Genomic DNA, 23,362 nt, shown 5'->3' on the forward strand with positions numbered 1-23,362 from the left:
CCATTAAAATAGATGCAGGTTTGATTCCTGGTTGGGTCACTCCCAGTTTTCCCATGTGGAAATCATGCTGAAATAATGCAGTTGCAAGTGGATACTACATCATGTTCATGTCATTTCAGATTTATCAGCAACTGAAAAACTAGGCTGTACGAAACCTTTAAATGCATCTAAAACTTTAGACTAACTGGTGTATATGACTGCATTTCTTATTTGTTGTAGACCATTTCAAGAGGAGAATACAGTGAAACTAGTAAAAGAGGAACTCTTAAAAGCAATGACAATCACATATACTGGTTTGAATGACAACATTCCAAAGCCCAAAGTGACTGAAGTAAACACTGCAGTCACTAGTGTCAAAGAAGCTTCTTTGTGGGTAATTTGTGAAGAGCTTATGAGTGCATCTGACATTTCCAGTCATCAACCTTCCCCAAGTCAAGCTGCAGAAAATGAATTGACTCAATATCTCAGTGAACCAAATTTGTCAATTAGTGCTGAAATTTTTAACTACTGGCATCATTCTCAACATTTGACACTAAGATCAGTGGCACGAAAGTTCTTGGGTTTTCGTCCGAGCACTGTCAACTCTGAAAGACTGTTTAGTGTTGCTGGGGATATAGCAGACAAGAAACAACATACTGCAGCCACAGACTCTTCAAAAGCTGATGTTCTTGAAAAAGAATCTTATAGTGTTATGATACACTTACTGATTTAGTTTTCAAAATAAAGAATTAATTTTAGTTAGTTGGTAATCATCTAGAAAATGAGATTTTTCCAACCTATTTTAAAATTAAAATAATTGGAAATAGTGTTTTAGATCTAATTTATTTCCCTTTGCTGCAGACACTGATATTTAGTAGGCCTATTCAACCCAGGCCAATTTAAAAAATGTCACTGCAAGGACTAAATAATTTCATTATAAGTAGTAAAATGTGGGAGGAGAGATAATTTGGGTTAAAACAATAAAAATTAAAATAAATAAAAGTCTCGCCTTCAAATGATGTAAGTACCTACTTAACTGATAAAGTTTCATATACTATTAAATATTACAAAAAAAATTATTGTACCAAATGTTTACCAGAAATTAATTAAATAATCGGAATCGGAATAAATCGGAATCGGAATTGGCTAATCTTTGAATTGGCAGTTCGAATCAGAATTGTTTTTTTTTTTTTCATGAATCGGCACATCCCTACAACACAGTTATTGTATGTCTACCGCCCGCTCGGTGGGTGCTGGCAAGTGACGTATCTGATGCACTGTGCAGGCAAAGCAAGGAGGGAAAAATTAAAAAATAAAACAGCCAGAGAGAGAGAGAGCAAGAGAGTGTGTGTGCATGTTTGTGAGCATATAGCCATGTGGCAGTGTTGACAGCTCCCTCCCTGTCATCGTTGTAAATGTAAATGTCCCGTGTACTGGTACCCTACACAATTAACGTGTCCATCTTGACAGGTGTTTATGATGCAACTGTGCCAAACATTATTGTTATTGCTTGAGATTTTCCATCTTCAACTAAACATTCCATGATAAAACTGCAGGCAACATTAGTGTTTATAAATGCACATTTTATTTTCCTCCAGCCCTGCACAAGTTTGCCAGTAACGTAAGTGCTAGTTTTTTTATAGAAGGAACTGACAAAGAGTAGGTTGCTGCCTCATTTCTCTCCACGGCAAAAGGATAGGACAAAAAATAAAATACTATAAATGAAAGGGAAACAATGGTATAAAAAATAGCAGTCTTCTCTTTTGTCTTTGTTGGATAATGCGGGAATTGGTGAGGTAAATATGGGGGGAGGAAACAGACAAAGAATAACCTAGGGTCAGCAAAACAGTGTGTATTTCTTATGTGCCAATAAGCTGAGACATGGAACACAAAGACTCCACTTGTATCCATGGAACTCTAGTGAAGACAGATATATGGTGTGAACCTTATTCATGGGTGATACTTATGGTGAAAATATTCTATCTTTTTCCCCAACATTTAAAGTGCACCAATACGCAGGGGTGACCCTTCTGTGGGTAAATACAGAATTTTTAGAATGGTGATAATGGTTAAAACACATGTTTTCAAAATAAATTTTAGGGATGAAACTCTTGAAAGCACTCGAGGGACTAGCATTACACCTTTATTTTAATTTCTTTGCCACATGCTAAATTGGTCTCATGCGTGACGAGGAGACTACACGCCAGTTCGGAGCCTTCCTTTAGAGGCAATATTGCACTAGAAGCACCAGTGACAATCACACTGATCATCCTGCTTTATCAACATAAATACCTACACCCCTTACTAGGCTGGCCTCTTAAGGTGGCCATCATGGTGGAGTGTTCAGGTCACTCACCTCTCACCAAGGTGTTCTTTGTTCGATTCCTGGCCAAATATAACCTTTATTTTCACTTGTGGTGAGTTTTTTCTAGGTACATACTCACAATCCCCCCACCCATTTATAATGTTAATAGCCATTCTCTTCTTATCTCTAATGACCTCAATGTTTATGAGTGGGTTAACCATAATTAATTAATCTGGTAATTTATTAATTTGTCAGATTATAAAATATCTGATAGTAAATTAGTATATTATTGATGAGATTACACTGTGCGGGGGCATTCTCATAGCATCTGGAAGTGAATGATAAATTAGACATTACGAGTATTGGATTAGTCTGCACTACATGAATACAGATCACAAATGTTTTTAAAGCCACTATTGCATTCACATTTTCCTGATTCACAAGTGCATCTGCAAGCAGAATGGCAGGTGTAAGCTGTTGCTGTCCTGTTTTCCAGCCCAAGCTGCCGGGGAACCCAATGATTGTTCTGATGCCTTCTGGCCCGTGCTCGCCCAACAACAGCTCGTCCCGTGCTGAGCACTGGCAGTCTTACTTCTCCAGCATTGGACACTTCACGGCTGTCAGTGTGCCATCTGGTTAGTCTCATGGCGCAAACATTTAATTTTTTTAAGTGTAAAATTTTTTTTGTCAACATAATCACATGCACTAATTGCTTTATTACTCACTAGCTATTACCCGCGGCTTCGCTTGCGTTGATGTCCTTAAATAAATATCAAAGATCATTGCAAAGGAAATAAAATAATATGGTAATTGTTTTTTTTTTATTGCTTGACTGGGATCATCAGTATTTAAAAATTCTAACATACAATTTAGCTTATAAAACTGAAAACTTGCTTTATTGAAATATGTTTCACTATTTCAAAAAATAAATAATTCTAAATACTAACATTTTAAAAAGTTCTAAGTATTAATGTATAGTAAATTAATTTTTCTTTAAAAGAGCTTAACGGCGCGGGGTTCGCTGGACTATTGGAGAAATCCGCATGTCTGCGCTAGTGGTACTGTTCAGGTAGCATGGAGCGCTCGTATCTCCGTCTCTCTCGCGCGTGGGACCTCTCTTTCTATTAGGTTTTGAGCATTCCCAGGTAAGATAATCTCCCAAGTCCCGTGACAGAAAGAGGGCGGGCTGCCATGTTGCCAAACTAAAATGCTAACAGGTAGAGACATTCTTGGAAGTGAGGTCATTCATTCCTGCCTTTCTGTTGTTCGAAGACATCAGCTACCTAACTTACTCTTCGTTGCTAGACCTGCTGGACTCTGGCTTTCAGTGTGAACCGCAACACTTGTGGAAGAGTGTTAAAACGTAAATAAGAAAATGGTGTTACTCTCTAATATCATTTTTTTCTGAAAGGCACAACGACAACATTTCAAAGAATGCAAATTAGGGACAGAAATCAAATATAGTAGCAAAGACACATTAATTTAATAAATTTCTTTTGGTGAGATATTTAAAGATATTGACTTGATTTTACCTAACAGAATACTGTTCAAGAAATTAGCCTGTATTTCGATGAAACAAAATTTTAAAATGTTTTATTGAGATACATACCATAGTTCTTGGAAAGGATTATAGTAGGAATACAGACGCACAGCAGGAATGTTAGAATAATATTAATTTCAGAGATAATGTTTGTGTACATAATTGAACATCTGAAAGTTGTTATATGTTTTGATTAATATATATTGATAAATCATATGCACATGCTAAAAATATTAGTTTAAAATAAATTTTAAGAAAAATAGTTACAGGGATGTGATGTTTTTTTGTGATGTCATACCATATATTTACGCTTAACTGAACACTTTATAAAAGTAATCCTTGAAAACATCTCTGCCCAAAACTGTGTATAATGTAATATTGTATAGTAAACTTCCGATTTAGTTGGCAATGAAAGCGCAAAAGTATAGTTCAGTGCATTAACGTCTGGTAAAAGTTGTAATGTTTTAGTTGCCGGCTTCTATAATTGGTGAACTAGAGTAGTAATTAGTATGTTGGCAGCATTATGAAGTTTGTTATATACTTATATTTTCATATTTCTCCGTGATGTATGAACATAAGTCACTATGTCAAGTACACATACGTTTCGCCGTTTAGCACAATGATAGAAAACAAGATAAAGAAGATAGTACCTAAGCAAGGTTTTTTAAAAGTGTTTAGCTAAGCCATAACACACAATTTTAAACTTATTATTAGGGAAGGGAATTTTTTGGTACTTTCAAATGGCATAAAGCAGTATTTTCAAACCCAGAAAGCGGTACTTTCAGGAAGGGAAAATCAGTGTCTTCATATTAAGTGTTTTAATGATTCTGCAATAGTTTTCTCACGATGTATAAACAATTTTAACCATCTGATGCTTCCAATTAAGTGAATTAATAAATGGGGAAGTGTTTTTTTAACTGAGGAAACAACATAATACATATGAAAACAATGAATTTCACTGAAACACTTGGCGAATAATATTTTATCTTTAGCATAATGTCTATGTCTGAGGAAACAGCGAAGTTAAACTTTCAAAATAAAGTGCAGTGAACATTTCAACATTTTCTTGTTTCAAACAATGACGCTTATCACTTAGAATGTTGTTGTAGTTAGAAAAAAACCTTTCACAATCAACGTTAGCACATGGTACCCAAACAGACTGCAAAGCAGCACGAGCAAAGTCAAGATGGTTCACTGAAACGGCCATGAGTGAAACAAAGTCAACAGTTTGGTTTTCACTCAACTTTGTTTGCACAAGGAACTGCAGTTCCTTGTACCCCTGAAGTAATATGTCTTCACAGAGCTTGGAGAGCAAGAACAGCTTTTTCAACTTTTTGCTGAGTTCGGGAGAGATGCTTTCGAGCACAATTTCTGAGGGATCAAATACAGCAACATTTTGATAAAATTTCTGAGAAGGATCACCTGCCTTTACTGACATGAGTTTTGTTGATGCATGTGATGCTGCTGTCACCAAGGCAGATGTGATTTTCCCTTTGAAGACCGTTTTTTTTTTCACATGCAGTCAAGAGCTCATTTACTTTCTGCCCAAAGTTTCCACTTGTAGCAAGCTGCAAAACCTGCTCTATTTTGTGGATTTCATCACTGAGTGTGTGACTGCAAGGATATGATGACCCTTCCAGTTTCTTGATAAGGTGTACAGTAGCCTCACACACTTCTTTTACAAAAACTGCCTGGATTTTCACACACTTAACATCATCCCTTGATGCAGTAGAGAAGTACTCTACTCCAGTGTTGTTGATACAGGAAATTTCATCACTGGTCAAAAATTACACAATGGCCTCAAGATTGTCGGCGAGGTAGGAAGCGGAGTCGTACCAGGAAGACCACCTTGTCAACACTGGCATTGGAAACAGGGGAATGTTTTCACCTGGGAACTTTTCATCCAGGAACTTCTTAAATAAATGTTTTCTCTTGCGTGTTTAAAAATGCTGACTTTACTTTGGCAAGAGCCTTCTGAAGCTCAGGGAGGTTTTTTCCAAGCTCATTTACAACTAAAGTGAGCTTGTGAGCCCAGCACTGCACAATAAGCACATGGTCGGCCATGATGTCTTTTAGTGTGTCAAAACACTTTGCAATGTATCTGGCCGAGTCTGAAACAAGCGCTAACACGTTATCAAAGTCAATATTGTACTTCTTTAGGGAATCCAAAATAGCCCTGGAGCAGTTCTTTGCTTTGGCTGTTTCCAGAGTATGGACATCACCAACAACAGTAGTGAAAAATCGGAAAGAATAAAAATTGTAGCAAATTAAATTACGAATAGAAATGGTCTCCATGAAATTTTTTGTGTCTAAGACGGTTTTTGTTTTTATCACGAATGAAATGGTTCAACGTAATGGCCGCGCTCCGAGACGCAGCTAAAATAATCACTGTGCCCTGCACGAACAAGGAGAGGAGGTGGATGGGAGAAAAATGGGCGGAGAAGGAGTGAGGGGTGGAGGGGAGGAGGGAAGGATGTCTACTATCCACTATCCTAGCTGCGTAAGCTGAAGCTGTTTTTGATAGGAAATACCAGCGTGTGTAGTGGATGTCATAGTATGGCACAGCTCAGACGCTGTTGCGATAAGACTAGAAATTTTCCACAATTCAAGGATGGATTGCTACAATACATGCACAAATTGCTGAAAAATGGTTGCAGTGTCATGCATGAAATATTGTCATTAAAAGTGTGGGATAACGCACGGGAAAACAATTTTGTTGATGCACGTAGTAGGCCTAAGTGGAATACAAGCTTCATGCATCACGAAAACCTGTCAAGATGGACAAGAAAATTGCTTATGTCGGAGGGGGGGATATGTTTACGACAGCTCACACGTTTATTTTTAGGTTTCCCCCTCTACAGAAAGCTAGACAGAAGCTTTTTTTTTGGGGGGGGGGGGCCCCTTCAAGTGATAGCGCTAAACAGAGAGAGAGCATGTTGTTTGTCACCAGTCTCCTCCCCCCCCCCACACTTCCTTCTTCACCCCTCCCTCTTCAACTTGCGAAAGTCCCAGTCCGCCGACACGATGTAGCGACCACAGAACAAGGAGGGAGAGTAGCGGCGCATTACGCGCAAACCACCCCCCCTCCCCCCCCCCCCCAAATCGCTCCTCTTGCTGGCTGTGTTTACTACGTGAAATTTTTTTTTCTTTCTTTGGAGATGCCATTCAAATCATCGTACTTACAAGAGGACCGACAAAGAAGCACTCCTAATCACCAGTATGATTTACGTAGTCAAAACTGACGGTACATTACAAAACTGTCGTAACTTCGCACGGGAAAACAATTTTGTTGATGCACGTAGTAGGCCTAAGTGGAATACAAGCTTCATGCATCACGAAAACCTGTCAAGATGGACAAGAAAATTGCTTATGTCGGAGGGGGGGATATGGTTACGACAGCTCACACGTTTATTTTTAGGTTTCCCCCTCTACAGAAAGCTAGACAGAAACTTTTTTTTTGGGGGGGGGGGGGGGGGCCTTTAAGTGATAGCGCTAAACAGAGAGAGAGCATGTTGTTTGTCACCAGTCTCCTCCCCCCCCCCCCCGTACTTCCTTCTTCACCCCTCCCTCTTCAACTTGCGAAAGTCCCAGTCCGCCGACACGATGTAGCGACCACAGAACAAGGAGGGAGAGTAGCGGCGCATTACGCGCAAACCACCCCCCCTCCCCCCCTCCCAAATCGCTCCTCTTGCTGGCTGTGTTTACTACGTGAAATTTTTTTTTTCTTTCTTTGGAGATGCCATTCAAATCATCGTACTTACGAGAGGACCGACAAAGAAGCACTCCTAATCACCAGTATGATTTACGTAGTCAAAACTGACGGTACATTACAAAACTGTCGTAACTTCGAAGGTCTCGTAGTAGCGAGGTTCCACAGTAGATAATCCAGTTTTTCCAAACCGTTCGCATTGTGATTTTACTACCCTGTTGCATTTGCCATCAAATACCACGGTTTGTAATTAAGTGTATGTTTAAAACTGTTTTGTTAACAATAATGTGCAAGTTTTGCTATTTTTCGTGACTATGCTATATTTCGCATTTTGCCTCAGAATTCGCGCGAATTCGCGAATAATTCGCGACCGTGATAAATTCCCTTCCGTGAAAAATTCCCTTCCCTACTTATTACTAAGTAGCCACCACAAAATACACAGAATGACACACTAAGAAAATATTTTGTGGTGACAAAATAACTCTTGTTACATTGTGTTTTCTTCAGTCGAAATAAGTTATGGATATTCTATGTACATTTGTACATATTGGTAAGAAAGAAACATGTTACAAAGATTTTTATTTCTTAAAGTATTTTCCAGTTTACACATTTATTTTACTATTTCTGAGGGCCATAATCTATAGCCAAAACACCTAAAACGAATAGCAAAACCAAAAATTATGATGACTCACTACATTCATAGTTTATAATGCGTAGTTGCTGTAAAAACAAGCGATGCTTATTCTTTGAGGTAAATAAAAAAAAGTACGTTTATTCTCGTATTTGACTACCAATGTTAATTTTATACTAAATATTATATTTTTTTTTTTTTGTAAAAGGCTGATTTAATGGCGTATAAGTCGCTATAAGCGCCAACATGGAAATATAATATGCTGAAAAAGACATCTTGCATTTGTGGCAAACTGTATTTTAATTCCATAAAATAATTTTTTTTGTGAAATTCTGAGACAAAGAATAGCCTTATTTTACTTATTTGAATACCTTCTAATCTTATCAATAGCCTAGAGCAGGCGTACTCAACCTGGTGATCGCGAGCACCCGAGTGCTTGCGGAAGGAATAATGGTGCTCGAATAGTTGTGGTCGAAAAGTGCTCGCGAACACCCTTATTCCACATTTTAAAAAATATATACATATATATACTGATTTTCTTGTATTGTTGATATGCTCTTGCTCGCAACACACGTAGTACATAACTTTGCCGAGAGGTTGCAGATCAGCATGGGTGTGTCCCACTCGCTTGAAATATTTCGGGCTCCACACAATAGATAGCGTGGCGCGTACCATTGTGATTGCCGTGACAAGACATATATTTTTCTGCGCACCGAGCACAGTTATGTGAAGTGTGAGGTTATGGTTTGTTATAATGGATAAATTTGTTGTTAGGAAACGTACTGGGAATGAAGAAGAGACATCGACATCATCGCTGTCATCATCGGTAGTGGTTTCAAATAAGGGCAGCGAATGGAAGAAACTAAAAACGTACTCATTTCAGAAATTCTGGGAGACTAATTATCTTGTAGTGCAGAACGACAATAATACTGGTGTAATCTGCCTACTCTGTTCGGCTTCTTTATCTGGATTTCGAAAAGCAAACTGTCAGACATCACAAAACTCATCACAGTGTGTTCATGAAGAAATATCCAGTAAATTCAGACGCACAATTGCGTGAGTGACTTAAAGATAAAGTTTCAATGTCAGCAAAAACTTTTTCTTCCAACAGTAATATTAATAAGCTTTCTATAGAAGTATCCATAGACGTGTCTAACAAACTAGTTCGGCAAGGAATTGCAGTTGGAGAGGTGGTCAAAGACTGTATTGTTTAAGCAGTGACAACGCTTGTTGAAAGCATACCTGAAAAATACTGAAGTATGTATTATGATAAATGCGGCAAAGAATGTTCCTTTAAGTAACGATACAGTCGCCAGACGTGTTAATGTTATTTCTGCTCAAATCAAGGAAAATACTCTGCAAAAATTGTCTGAGTGTGTTTATTTTTCGCTAGCTCAACTAATGTGCTTCGTGCGTTGCATTGATAGTCACGGGACAGTTGATAATTTATTGTTGACAGTTCTACCCCTATCAGGTTCAACTACGGGTCAAGACATTTACACAGCTGTTATAAACTTCTTCGTGTCTAATGAAATTGATGTGTCAAAGCTTGTATGTGTGGTTACGGATGGCACACCTTCAATGGTAGGCAAAAACAAGGGATTTGTTACACTTTTGAAGGAAGATGAATGCTTTCCTTCTTTCATCCATTTCCACTGATTGATTCATGTTGAAAACTTAGCTAGTCATTTTCAGTCAATTCCAGAAATACCAGAGCATTTCAAAGTAATTGTGAAAGTGATTACCGTATTTACTCGTGTATAGCGCGCCCTCGTGTATAGCGCGCACCACGATTTTTGCAACAAATTCCAAAGAAAAAAAATTTGTTTTTCCCGTAAATAAATTGTACTAACATTTTGTGGTACCTGTTAAGTAATTACGTATGAAACAAATGATAATTTAAATTGATGTGTGGTGATGCGTCAGGAAAATACTTAAACTCTGCTGTGTAGACGGAAGATAATGAAGCGCTGTATCGTCACAACTGGTACGTGGGCGGGAGGAAGGGAGGGAGGCAGGCAGGAATGTGACACGGAGGACTAGATGACTCACCGGTAGCAGCTGCGACAAAGCGAAGGAAGTGGAAGGGGGGGACTGGTGTCAACATTCTCTCTCTCTCTCTTTTTTTATTTTACTAGCTGCGTTGGCTTTCTGTAGAGGGGGAGGTCTAAAAATAAACAAGAGACCTGCGAGCTTGCTCGCGCACGTGTGCCACGTGTGTGTGTGTGTGTGTGTGTGTGTGTGTGAGAGAGAGAGAGACCAGGTTGTGTGCGTGCGTGCGTGTGTGTGAAAGAGAGGCCTTGTTGCTTGTGCGTATGTGTGGGGGGCTGGCCAGAAACGTCACCCGTCACCGGCAGTTAACGACTTCCACTCCCCGCCGCATCTACTCACTTTTTTTTTTCCGTGTATAGCGCGCATCCTTATTTTTTTCCTTTACTTGAGGGGAAAAAAGGGCGCACTATACACGAGTATATACGGTAATTTCCTTGCTGCAAAACCTCTGAACAAACGCCTGCTAAGAGTATTCCTACAAGATTTGTCTGCTCCACATTCCGATTTAATTCTTCACACAGATGTTCACTGGCTAAGCTGTGGAAAAACTATTTCACGTGTTTGGGAACTTTTTGAAGAAATTAAGGCGTTTATTTCTTTGAGTGGTTACGCCCCCCAGTTCCCTCAGCTGTACGAAGATGATTTCAAGGTCACCCTGGCTTTTATTGTTGATTTGTTTGAATATCTTAATGAGGTTAATATCCGCCTTCAAGGATGACAAAATACTGGTTTTGATTTGAAACAAATAATATTTGCCTTTAAAACAAAAATTGAAAGATTCTTATCGCTGGCTGAAAAAAATGAACTGTTGCACTTTCCTGAAATGGAACGCACCTTGCAGAGTTTGGGCAGCACAGACTGTCCCAAGTTTGTTGTTTGTGCACCTCAAGACCTTACAAATGCATTCAGCACGAGATTCCAAACCTTGGAAGAATATGAGTTGCTGTTTGCATTGGTTTTTAATCCACAAACTTTTCCAATTGACTTAGTTAGGAAAGTTAAACTTATTAAGCGACATGATCTGGGACACCTGAAATGGAAGTAATAGAAATGCAGTCTAGGCTGGCCATGAAACTGTTATTTCAAAATGAAAATCTCTAGACTTTTTGGGGTTCAAAAGACATAGAGAAGTTTCCCATCCTACGTAAGATTTCTCTCAAATGCCCTAGCAATGTTTGGAACTACATATATGTGTGAGCGTGCTTTTTCAGTGATGAAGTATGTTAAGAACAAAATGCGATCACGATTAAGTGAATCTCACTTGGAGGAGTGTCTACGGATTGCCACAAGTGATTTCCCGTTGGATGTCCAGGATCTTGTGAATAACATTCAGGCCCAAGGGTCTCACTAGACATGGTGAACTAGCAGTGTTCTTTTTCCATGCTACTGTATGCATCCATCATTCCTGTGTTTAAATGCAGACTGTGAATTGTCTGAAATTATCTACAAGCAGATTTAAGGATAGCATTAAAATTTATTTTAATGCTATTTCAAACGAATAATTTTAGGAAATATGTCACGTAGTATGTTGTTATACTTCCTTTCCCTCAGTATGAATAAAAAAAATTATTTTTGCAGGAAAATTGTTTTTTGTTTTTCTGGCTTGCAAATAACTTAACAATTTATTGTAACCAATGATTCTGATTAATTTGCAGGATTATATTTATTGGGCTATAGAACAAAGTGTAAAATACTTATGCAACCTAAGCTCAAAAATCCTTAACTAAATATAATTTTCTACTTTATGCCAGTAATATCAGAATACTACAGTGAAATGTTTAGAAATAAACTAATAAAATATACTTAATTTGTAATATATAAAAAACTATGTGCTTTTACAGCTGTGTCGTATACAGTGTGGTTAAAAGTACTCTGAAAAAGTAATTGGGCTCAATTACAATTACTGTGGTGACAATGTAACTAATTACAAGTAAAAATTACTTTACATAGAAGTAATCAGTAATATTACAATTACAATTACTTTCCGCTACCATTTTAAAACTCACGATTCAATTTTTTTTACACACTTTTACATTTATATACATACATATATGTTTTGTTAAAAAAATGATTTCATGTAATGATTAAATTTACTATCTTTAATTAAATGAATAATATTTGATGACAAACTTGTTTGAATAACATGAAAAGACTTCATGCAAGTAGCTACCTGTAATAAATTTAACACTCTTTAAATTTTGGAATTGACCTTACAAAACAATTACAATCGTGGAAATACAGTAGCTAATGTCAGTAAATGTTGTAAAAAACAGTGTTAATACATATCATTAATAAAATTCATTATCTAGTTTGCTTACCGTGATGTGTTTCCTTAAATTTGAAGCATTGCTCCATGCTGATCTGAGTATTTTATTTCCCAAACATAACTTACACTTCACAGACATATTCTCTTTCCTCTGCTTCCCAGATAATACAAAATATTTATCAAGGTAACTAAAAGGAAAAATTCTGTCTTCATTATTAATGACTTCTTCAGCATTTGAATTTGTCGCAGTATCACTTCGGTTACCTATATTATCCATGATTGCGATGCGTTTGCGAGGAAGAGCCTATGATGTACATTTTGTATTGCACAGACCCGAACAAGCCCGAATATCTACCTTCGGCCAACTTCGTCAGTTTTTTGTTTATTACTTTACAAAATTGTGGATGGTTTGTTATGTTAGGTTAGTATAGCTACATTAAAATTACTGTCAAATCATTTTAATGCCGACGTTGGCCGAAGGTAGATATTCGGGCTTGTTCGGGTCTGTGCAATACAGAATGTACATTGTAGGCTTCCCGTTTGCGAGTAGTGAACACAACACAAGTAAACTAAGTGAAGACAAGAAGGCAAAGATATATAGAACCTGACAAGCCACTTCTGTGCTTTGTAATTTTTGATCATAGATGTTGTGCATACGATCGTAGCACTACAAGCGTAAAATTATAAACTTTACTAATACAAAAATGTATGTTCTTCTTGTTCTTAATTTATTGTATACATTATACGTTCCGAGAATAAAAGTAACGGCAAGTAAATATAAAGTATTGATTACCTTAATGTATCGATTACATTTAATGTTATGTATTCCGATTACAAGTACGATTTACATTTTTTAAATGTAACTCGTTACAAGTATAAATTACTTGAAAAGTAATCGTTACAAGTAATCCGATTACTTGTAATTCATTACTTAACAACACTGATCGTATAATAAAAAAAGGAGTATCTTTGCAAGAATAAGTATGTTTTTCAACTTAAACATTAGCAGTGCTCTTCAATTCTAGCTGAGAGTTGCAGGTGCTCACCACCTTAAGAAGGTTGAGTACACCTGGCCTAGAGGATAGAATGAACTTTCACTATCGCCAGAAGTAATCTCTAACAAAATTCTGTGTGATATCCCAAACATATATTGTTTTAATGTGGTTCACCATCAATTGCATGTTGTGTGTCATTAAAACCTCTAAGCTTCATAGGGTGACCAAAAATGAATGTAATTGTTCTGCGTGTAAATAGTCACTCCGAAAGTCTTTTTGTACTATGTATTGTTATGTTATAGTTATGTGAAGAATCGCCAGTTTCGTAAAAATAAACGAAATTCCAGAAATGAAAAATGTAAGGTTTTCGTCGTTGACTTATAGATTAAAATGGCGTAATTTTTTTTTCCTTATTTGTTTCCATGCAAGGATTTAAATCGTTTCGGGAAATAAGTTTTGGAAAAACCTTTACCCTAAGCAATTTTCTCGTATCATATCCAAAAATAAGAAACTTCATTACAAACACTGCTTGCGCATGAATTATTTATTTAGTAAGTCTCCAGCATAGAGTTTACAGGTTTTGAAATAAATCTTTATGAATATGAAAATTCATTTCACATTACCCCACAACAAAACCAGAAATGCACGGGATCTCGTACACACACATTTTTAAAATCTCTATTGGGCAATTGCAGGGGTTACGTCTGGCCGGTATTAAAACCACACGAATGTCAAATTAAAAATCTAAAATATTATTTACTCAGGGCATAAAAGAAGGTTTTAAACTCATTATTAGGGCAAGCATTTTACAAAAAATATTTGGAACACCGATCAGACAGCTACAAGGTAAACCTGCTCCAGCGGTTTCTTCCTCGTGATTGGCGGCCGTCTGCAAGAGAAGACCGAGCTACTGAGGACAAGTTTGCTTCCGCACTAGATTACTGTGATTGGTATTGCAACAGATATGTACCATATGCACCATATGCATGCCCCTACTAATTTTCAACAAACAATTAACTACAAAACACAGGTCAGCTGTTCTTAATTATGTCAAGATAGAGGTTTTTTGTACGAGATTCCATTTGGTAACATTCGGCAACCTAAGGTGCACAATGGACATAGAAGTATATCACCCCAACAAAAAGATTTTAACATAACTGAAGTGTTTATTTAGTGAGAAAAAGTCATGACAACTATAATTATAAGACTCATAAAACAAATCCTTTCAGATTATCAGAGTAACAGTTCGAATAAATTAATTTTTTGGAGCTTCACAAGTAATCAGACAAATTATTTTGTGGAAGAAAGCGTGTATTTAGCTTAATATCTTAGGTCCCCCTTATGTCCACGACAGTATAAAGCAGAAAGATCATCAAGTACAGAACCCCAAACATATCTGGTATTTTGTAAGGTAATTTTGGTACTGCTTAATTCTATTTTATGATAAATCAATTGCATTCAAAATATCAATACTAGTTAGCAAAGAACACTGTGAAAATTGTTGGTTAACCACAAGAACAGCACAACACAAAAAATAATATGCTACGAACTAACTTTTTGTTCTCTGAAATGTTCGTGAGCACTCAATGTACATAATATCCAGCCCATAAGCCGTAAAGAATAAACCGCGCTCTTTTGATCTTACTTTCAAGATAAAGGAAACTAGAAAATTCCTTTCAGCTTGTCCATGCAAGTATAAGTCTATGAGCAGAATTTAATTCTATAAACTTGATCTACTAATGTTTTGAAACACATTTTGGTAAAATATTTATTTTAATTGCTTCCACTTAAACTAATTTAAGAAAATATTTTACTCTAGCCCTTTATGAAAAAGATAATATTTGGTAAATACAGATTGGCAAATCAGCATTTAACTTGAGACCTAGATAACATTATATCTTTCTTTTGTTATACATCACATGAAACTAATATTACAACATAATTAATTTTTTGGTCTATTTATGTTTTATGAAGGATTTATTAACAGACTAAACTATATATATTAATTTAAAAAACAATATCTTTTCCATTTGATATTGATAAATATTGAAAAAAAAATATTTTTAACATTTACAGTTACGTGTCCACCTGTTATGTAATATCTCTACTGTATCAACTATTTAAATTTTTTAGTATCTTATAAAGCTTAGAATATAAGCATTTTGTGAGTATTTTAAAATAATTTTTATAATGGTAAATATTTGTTGTTTACGACTATCTCTATACATCCGCGGTGAGTATATTATAAATTTAAATAAAGCAATGAACTTACTTTGATTAAATTCAAATTCAGCAAACCTAAAAACTGAAAATTTCAGTTACATTACTTTATTATGTTAATTGTCTTACCATAATATTTTTATTGTATCTAGACACATTATTTCTAATTTCTACCCCAAGTATAGAATGCTACATTTTAAAATACTCATAGGTTACTTATACATATTAATTAACATCACTCGAGTAGCAAATTTTTAAAATACTGTTCGAGGTTTTTGCATGTGGTAGTTGTGACAACAGAGTTATGAGCATGTGCTAGATAAACTATTGAGCTAAGATTTTCAATGTTTTCTTTAGAGATCATCTACCAAACTACTGTATTTCCTTTCTGTGATGAATGCTGGTTGAGCACGTGGTGGTTGGTTTATTTTGAATGGAATTGTTTGAAAATTAATACATACTCTGGCCCCTTAGCAAATTTTTAGCCAGTTAAAATCTATGTATGCTTTTAGAATAACAATGTCACTTAAAGTAGCTGACATAGTAAACAAAAATTTTGACGTTGGTTCGCTGAAACCCTATAATTCACTGTGCGTCACAGCCACAGATGCGTGGTTAGTTTCTTGTCTTTCTCATTGTGCCACTACTAATTATTATTAATAAAAATTAAATGTTTTAATGTGAATATTTAAAACTTAGTCATCATTATTGCTCCTAACGTTTTTAAAAACATTTATGTAAACCAATGTGTTATCATCATATACAAACTTTCATGTTCTTATAACAAAACCATTTTTGCCAAATTATGTAGTTAAAATATTGCAGCTATTAAAAAAAATAGTTTAAAAAATAATTTTTGATTGGTTGTATAATAGAACACCCGTGGGTTTTAAATACGGCGGCAGGAACTAAGTACCACGTGTAAATTTATAATTTTAAGTTAGGTGTTCTTTGTGTTGGAAGTAGGAATTAATTTTTTAAAATTTTAAAAGGTTTACATTTGTTTGAAGTTTTTGTGTTAATGTCACTTAAACTTTGTCTTCGGTGTTTGAACCGGACAAGTACGTTACGCTATATCCCAAGGATAATTGTTTCCGACATGTTATCGTTAGAGAAATGCAGTTTTGGGGTTTATTTTATAGCAAAATTAGTTGTTATTTACTCTTAAAAGTGGTGTTATCATACAACAAAAGCGGTGTTATTTTTTAAATAGTTTTATCACTATAAATTAAAAAAATTAAGCTAAGCATACCTTGAAATTTTGGACACATTCTTGCATTGTACAGTTGCACTAGCAGCAGTAATTTACAATCAAATTTACACATCACTTTTTACATACAGTAATTGAAAATATTTTAGTATCTAAACCAGCAAGAATAAACATGAAGTCTCTAAAATAGTGACATAAACGCATGGGACAAAATCCTCAAACTTTAGCTCTCAAAAGCAAAAATAGCCATGATACACAAATTAGCCTCACTTAAATTTGTCCTGCGGTCTGTTAGGACTGTGTTATATGAGGACAAAAATCGTTCACAGTTAATGTTTGCAGAAGGCATCCAGATGGCTTCAAGGCAGCTGGAAGCAAACAATGGTTGTGACAGTATTACTACATTCAATGACTTTACTACGTCCACTGAATTGTCTGTTTCCATTTGTTTTGTAACAATGTCCTGATGCTGACCAAAACCAGCTGTTAATTCTTCAGTGCTTACGGAGTAGAGACTATGGACAGTTTTCAGTATCTGCACCTTTTCTGGGTTTAATTTAGCAAGCAACAAACTTTCCTGACCAAAAATTTGAATTGCTTCAAATCTCTTTCTACTTGGGTCAGTTGTCATGAGAGAGTTCAGTTTGGAAAGGGCTTGTGTTGCTGTTCTTGTGATGGACACTTTAGCTTCAGCAGCTTTAGCAGGGGGCATGTTACGTTAGACAAGGCTCTACTGGTTGCCTCAAAATAAATGCCACGAGTGATGTTTTCACTTTTTTTTATATCTTGCAAGTCCCCATATAGTGAATGAGCAGTTGGATACAAAGAACCTTCAAGTTTCTTTATTAGCTCTACAAGGCTCTTGGCATGCTCTTTCACAAAGACAGCTTGACAAAGAATGAGAGAAATGTCATTTTCTGTGAGTGGACACAGAAACTCAACCCCTGAATTTTGTGTTGCCTTTAGTTAATCTGTTTTGCAGAAATCAACAATATCATGTATGTAGTCTGCTACATAAAAAATGCTGTTGAACCAGGAATTCCATCTAGTAACAACAGGAAGTGGGAACATTGGACGTTTCTCTCCATGCTTTTCTACATGAAAGCTAGCATACAAGTGCCTTCTTTTCCTGGTGTTGTTGAACACATTTTTTATTTTGCTCATAGCATTGTTCAACTCAGGCAACTCTTTCACCCAGACATTGCCAACAAGGTTTAACTTATGTGCCCAGCACTGGACATGCATTAACTGGTCTCCAAGGATTACTTCGAGAGTACTAACAGCCTTGGTCATAACGAGCAGCATCGGTTACTACTGAGAGCACATCACCATACTGTACATTGTACATTTTGAGTGAATCTAAAATTGCCCTCACACAGTTTGTGGCATTAGCAGCTTCAAGAAAGTGAACTCCTGCAACAAATATTTCTGGTTTATCCTGTTGAATATTCAGAATTTTAAATAAAACAACAAATACACACCTACCCATTTTATCTGTTGTTTTGTTGCACAGTATGTCAATTTTTTTGTCCTTTTAATGCAGTTTTGGCATCTTCAATTCTGCATATGGCTATGTCCCCTACATATTTCTCACGGACTGTTCTCGCAAGTGGCATGTCTCCAGCACCTTCGATGTATTTGTTCAGCCATGCCCTGATATTAGGATCATCAAGCTTTTCAAGGGGTATATTTGCCTTTATAAATGTCTCGGTTGTTTCCTTTATAAATTCCAACTTTTTGTCTTTTTGGACATTATTTTTTGCTGTCTGAAACGCTGAAGATATTGACAACTGGCATTCAGACGTACTAGATGAGCCTTGCAATGAAGAGACACGCTTCTTGTGTTTTTTGCTGCCTACATGTGTTTCACATGAGTCTTTCCTATCCCAAGAGACGGTGACATTGCAGAGACGACAAAAAAGTATGGTTGAATCACTACTGTAGGGCCGCAACGTCTTGGCGGGTCGACTCCCTAGAGCTCAGCGACCTTGTAATCGACACGTCCCGCCTTGTCTGCTCCGCTGATAGCAACGGCATGGAAGTCTCCATGCCGTTCCGAAAACATTGGTATAGAACAATATCACGTACGGTGCAACACAGCGCAGATCTTAATGATACAAAGATGCGATAATGCTTTACGGTAATTTATTATTTAAAGGTAGTGCACTATTTGCTCGACTGGGAAGCTAGTTAAACATAGTTAAACATAGATATACAATACTTTAAAAGTTAAGAACTAAATTTGTAATTGTTGGTTGCTGTAGGAAACACAATTAATTAAGACTTGCAGCTAACTCCCTCGCTGATGCTTTCTTTTCCATTTGGTTTGGCTGAAACGTGAAGACGATCGATATGACACTTTCACGCACGTCAAGAACCTTACCACTTTTATGCACTCGGGTTGGTATTTTTTCCATAACAGCACTCTGAAAGAACCATTTTAGTCATTTTGAGGGGGCCGAAAACCATATTTCTAACAAACCATCCTCGGGGATTTTATAAACGTATATTTGTTTCATGTACAATCCTACTGACAAAACGTTTAGTACTTTGACTTAGAAAATAACACGAATGTCATGCTATTATAACAATATTTAGCAGCCAATAGAGATTTAAGTTCAGATGAATGACAGCAGTGTGAAATAATGTTAACATTAAAAACACGATAATAGTAAAAATGTTTGCCAACAATAGTATTAAAACAGAAAAATATAACAGTCATAACACAATAGTATCATAATATAATAGTTACAGCATATCCTAGCAAACAAAGCCGCAGTACTCTGAAAAAACACTTTTTTGACAAATAAGTTTTAAAACATTTGTATTTAGATTAATAGTACTCTCTCAAACATAAAAGTATGAATTTTGGCCGTTTAGAGAATCTGAAATAAACAGTGTTACATAGCAGCATGTATATGAATGTCACAATGGGACAGTAAGAACAGATTCATCACTACTGTCAGTAGTTGCGTCACTATGTTCACATGCACTGACATCGCTGTCATTACATACATTTATTATAAAACCTTCCAATACATCCTCCATGACCCAGTCCTTTTTCCAATACTCGTCCTCTTTACTGACCACGTGTTGACAGTAACCTTCCCAGTCGGTGCTTGTGATGGAATCTAAGGCCCTGGTGGTTTGCGACTGCAACGCTTGCAACGAAAGTTCACCAGAAGTATTGTTCTCATGAATTAAACGCTTCATTTTGGCACACGCGAGCTCAATAGCATTTAATTCACAATTATAGGGAGGCAGACGAATTACACAATGATCATGTAGCTGAGCTAACCTGTCTACTCTGAAACGTTTTTCTCTCGGTCGATGTTTTTCAACAAGTTCGGTAAGTGTTGTTTTCCGCATTTTATTGTCACATTCTATACCTTTTCTCTGCAACGAAGCTATCATTGCACATTTACTGTCGTACTTGGATGGTGGTTTGTCTTCCTGCTTGCAATGGTATGGAGCATTATCCTTAACCAAGACTGAAGCGGGTGACAAATTTGGAATCACTTTTTCCGTAATCCATTTTTCAAAGTTTCCAGAGTTCATCTGGCCGTGGTAGTCTCCTGTTGTTGTGCCTGCTTTATAAACAAGAGAGGCTCCGGGAAGGAAGCCTTGCCTAGAACCATAGAACCAAAGCTTACAACCATCAGTCTGTGCGCTGAATTTCCTGTTGCCATTACACCTTCAACGTCACCTTTCTTTTGCCAACACTTCTGAAAGGTTAAATTAGTGTCAACCCAGGATTCATCCATGTAAAATATCTTCTTCCCAGCCTCCCTGCACTGTTTCATCTGAGTCAGGTACCATGATCGCCAAGCAACGTCAGATCTTTCAAGAAGAAGCATTCGCTTATTTTGGCTTCTTCTCCACACAAAACCCATTTCTTTGAGTATTTTACTCAGCGATGTCTTTCCCCAACTCCATCCGATTTTTTCTTTCAAAACTGGCAGTAGTTTCCTTGTTGTGGGAACCACTTTTTTTACTGCATAAAATTCATGGATAGTGTCTCTGATCACTCTTCTATCAAAGTCATCAACTGACAACAAACGTTTCCCAGTTTTTTTTTGGCCTGAAATGAATAATTAAACATGATAGGCTATTTCACGGTCAAATGAGTGTTATATATATGTAAATATAAACACATGAATTGTAAATAAATAATATATTATTATAATATACATTAATACATATCATAAAATCATATATATCGTAAAATATATAATGCAATATATATAATGTTTATGTATGTATAATGTATGTAATGTAATATAATGTAATATAATATCATGTAATATAATGCAATATAATGTGTAGCAATATCGGCTACACTTGTAGCTAACAAATATTCTAACAAGCGGTGCAGAAAGTCTGGAAAATTGCCAAATGCAAAACCAACAAACCACGGGTGAAATTACGGGGAATGCGTTGAAAAAATTATAATGTAAGTATTATTAATTAAAGTTATAATTAACTTTTTTTGCCCGGTGTTGTTTACTTTTTATTTGGCGTCTCTCTGTTGTGTTTTCGGATGCGCGAAACTGATCTTTGGCTTATACCTGTGTATTGCGCAGCTCTTTCGGTTGCTTTTGAAAGAGGTACTAGCAGACATTTGTTGGCAGCTTCTTCATCACAACACTGGATTACACTACTTATAATTCCCCTCTCACCACTATGTATTACTTTATTGTATCTTGAATGTCCTGCATCAGGCTCCATTGTTCAATTCAGACTGAGAGCGTGGTGCCTGATGTTTTTGCTATGAACCGCCTAGCGGCTGATGTGCGCGCGCAGCGGCTTCCCCTCTCATTTACTCTTCCCCACTTCCCCGCAAAACGACACGCCAAGACGTCGCGGCTCTACAGTAGCATAAAGACCGTGTTGAGAAAATTCAGAGGCTCGCTGTTTTGCAGTTACCGGCACTTTAGGCATTTTAATAGGTCCTGAAGTTTAAGGCTATTGGTGCACGGTAAAAAACGGTCACAGGCCCGAAAACAATGAATTTTGTATCATATGACCACTAAAGAGTCTAGATGCCTATGTGGGTGACCGTTACTATGTAGGGAGGTCAGGAGCTTAGTTACAGCTCGTCAGTGGCGAGATGGCCTTCATACGGGAAGGGTGTTGCTGGCGGTCGCTCTGCGGCCTGCCATCTAGGGGGAACTAACAAAACCTCGAAGGTTGTATCTCGCTCTCTCTCTAACACACAGCCGATAAGGTTCTATCGTGCCCGGAGGAGGGGAATTTTTATCAGGTTTCTCTTTCACTCATTCTTCGCCATGGGGAGGCAGAATGGATTATTTTTTGTCCGCAACTGCGCAGACGTCATGTGGCCACTCCCGCACTCTTCTCACTCAACTCGCTCATTCTCTCACACTATTTCAATAAATCTTTTCAAATCTTCAACATCAATACTTTAAACCATTGCGCTTCCTACGGATTAATTATATTTCATGCAAGTGCCCGAATTCAGCTGCAAAAAAATAAAACGCGTAGTCAATTTTTTTCTTCAAAAACCTTCCCAAACACTGTGTGTTAAAAAACATTCTGAAAGCCCATTTTTCTAGATAAATTTTATTCACACAGAGAAAAGAAATACAAAATGCTAAAATTTGGCATTTGTCTTTTTATATACTATATAGGTTTGTTATTATATGTGTGTTGTAACATTTATAAAAATGTTAAATATATTCAACAATATTTGGTAATTATATATATTAAAAAACTTTTATGTACGCGACTTGAAACTACGTGAAAGGTTTTCAGTCTATAAGGCCTATTCAATGATTTTTTTAAAATTATTAATTCTTATGCAAACAATTAATAAAATTGGAAGTTTCTTACATTGTCAGTATATGCATAGCATTACAGTTATTTCAAACAATTCTCTACCAGTGTTTACCTAAGGTTTGCATGTTACGTTGGTTCTTCTACTAATACACGTATATTACAAGAGGTTTGTAATAGATTAAATGAGGTAAGTAAGAATTCGTTTTTATAAACGTTGTGTATGAAATTATAAATTTTGAGATGTATAATAACAAAAAGAAGTGCGTTCCGAAGACATATGTCGGTAGTGTTACCCACTGAAAAATTATTCCCACTTCAACTCTCTGTAAAAATAAAAGTATGGGGTTGAATGCGTCAAAAGGGGTATATAAATAAAATTTGAGGCTTCTTCCTTATTTCATACGCTAGTGTCCCCCACTTACAATTGCAAACAAAAATTTTTCCTCGATGTTGTAATTTACTCTGCGTAATCACAAAAAAATTTTGGCAGTAAATAAGTATTTAATTTTTAAAAATGAAAGCATTCATGTTTCGAAAAAAATATTAAAGCGATGTGGGGAAAAATGTTTATAGATACTCCAGTAAAATTTTCAGTTTGATTGTTTTGATAGTTTCGGAGCTGTTGCGAGTTTAGTTTGGAGGATTCTCGGCCGCGC

General features: G+C 36.4%; 1 protein-coding gene across 5 annotated transcripts in view; it reads left to right on the top strand.

Moving 5' to 3' along the window:
* LOC134527432 (KAT8 regulatory NSL complex subunit 3) overlaps window positions 1–23,362 on the top strand; it is a 265,999-nt gene that overhangs the window by 80,562 nt on the left and 162,075 nt on the right. For all 5 annotated transcript variants that reach the window (XM_063360109.1, XM_063360112.1, XM_063360110.1 and 2 more), the window contains exon 8: window positions 2,781–2,919. In XM_063360109.1, the coding sequence (XP_063216179.1) occupies window positions 2,781–2,919 (139 nt within the window). The remainder of the gene's footprint in view (window positions 1–2,780; window positions 2,920–23,362) is intronic.

The sequence above is a fragment of the Bacillus rossius genome, chromosome 1 (assembly GCF_032445375.1).
Source record: "Bacillus rossius redtenbacheri isolate Brsri chromosome 1, Brsri_v3, whole genome shotgun sequence".
Taxonomy (NCBI): Eukaryota; Metazoa; Arthropoda; class Insecta; order Phasmatodea; family Bacillidae; genus Bacillus; species Bacillus rossius.